Genomic DNA, 254 nt, shown 5'->3' with positions numbered 1-254 from the left:
GGGTGGGGCCTTGCTCGGGGACCCCGGGGGTCACGGGGCGGGGCCGGGCCGGGCCTTACTGCAGAAGGTGATGTTGCAGCAGGTGTCCGCGGGGTTGACCTCCGTGACCAGGTACGTGCCGTCCTCCTTGCACTGGGCGGGCGGCTCCTGGCTGCACTTCTTGGGCTGGCAGACGATGCCGCTGCCGCCCTCCAGGCAGACGCAGTCCTTGCAGTCGAACTCAAAGTGCTCCCCAAACTGCAGAGGCCGCGGTG

General features: G+C 69.3%; 1 protein-coding gene across 1 annotated transcript in view; it reads right to left on the bottom strand.

Annotated features, from left to right (window-relative positions):
• The window catches only part of LOC102765912 (mucin-5AC), a 54,888-nt gene that overhangs the window by 45,571 nt on the left and 9,063 nt on the right, over nt 1-254 (bottom strand). The window contains exon 9 of the mRNA XM_015560165.1: nt 60-237. Coding sequence (XP_015415651.1) covers nt 60-237 — 178 coding nt within the window. The remainder of the gene's footprint in view (nt 1-59; nt 238-254) is intronic.

Source organism: Myotis davidii, unplaced genomic scaffold, assembly GCF_000327345.1.
Source record: "Myotis davidii unplaced genomic scaffold, ASM32734v1 scaffold3211, whole genome shotgun sequence".
Lineage (NCBI taxonomy): Eukaryota > Metazoa > Chordata > Mammalia > Chiroptera > Vespertilionidae > Myotis > Myotis davidii.
Note: the sequence above shows the minus strand (reverse complement) of the source record. Positions and strands in the feature narration are given on the sequence as shown.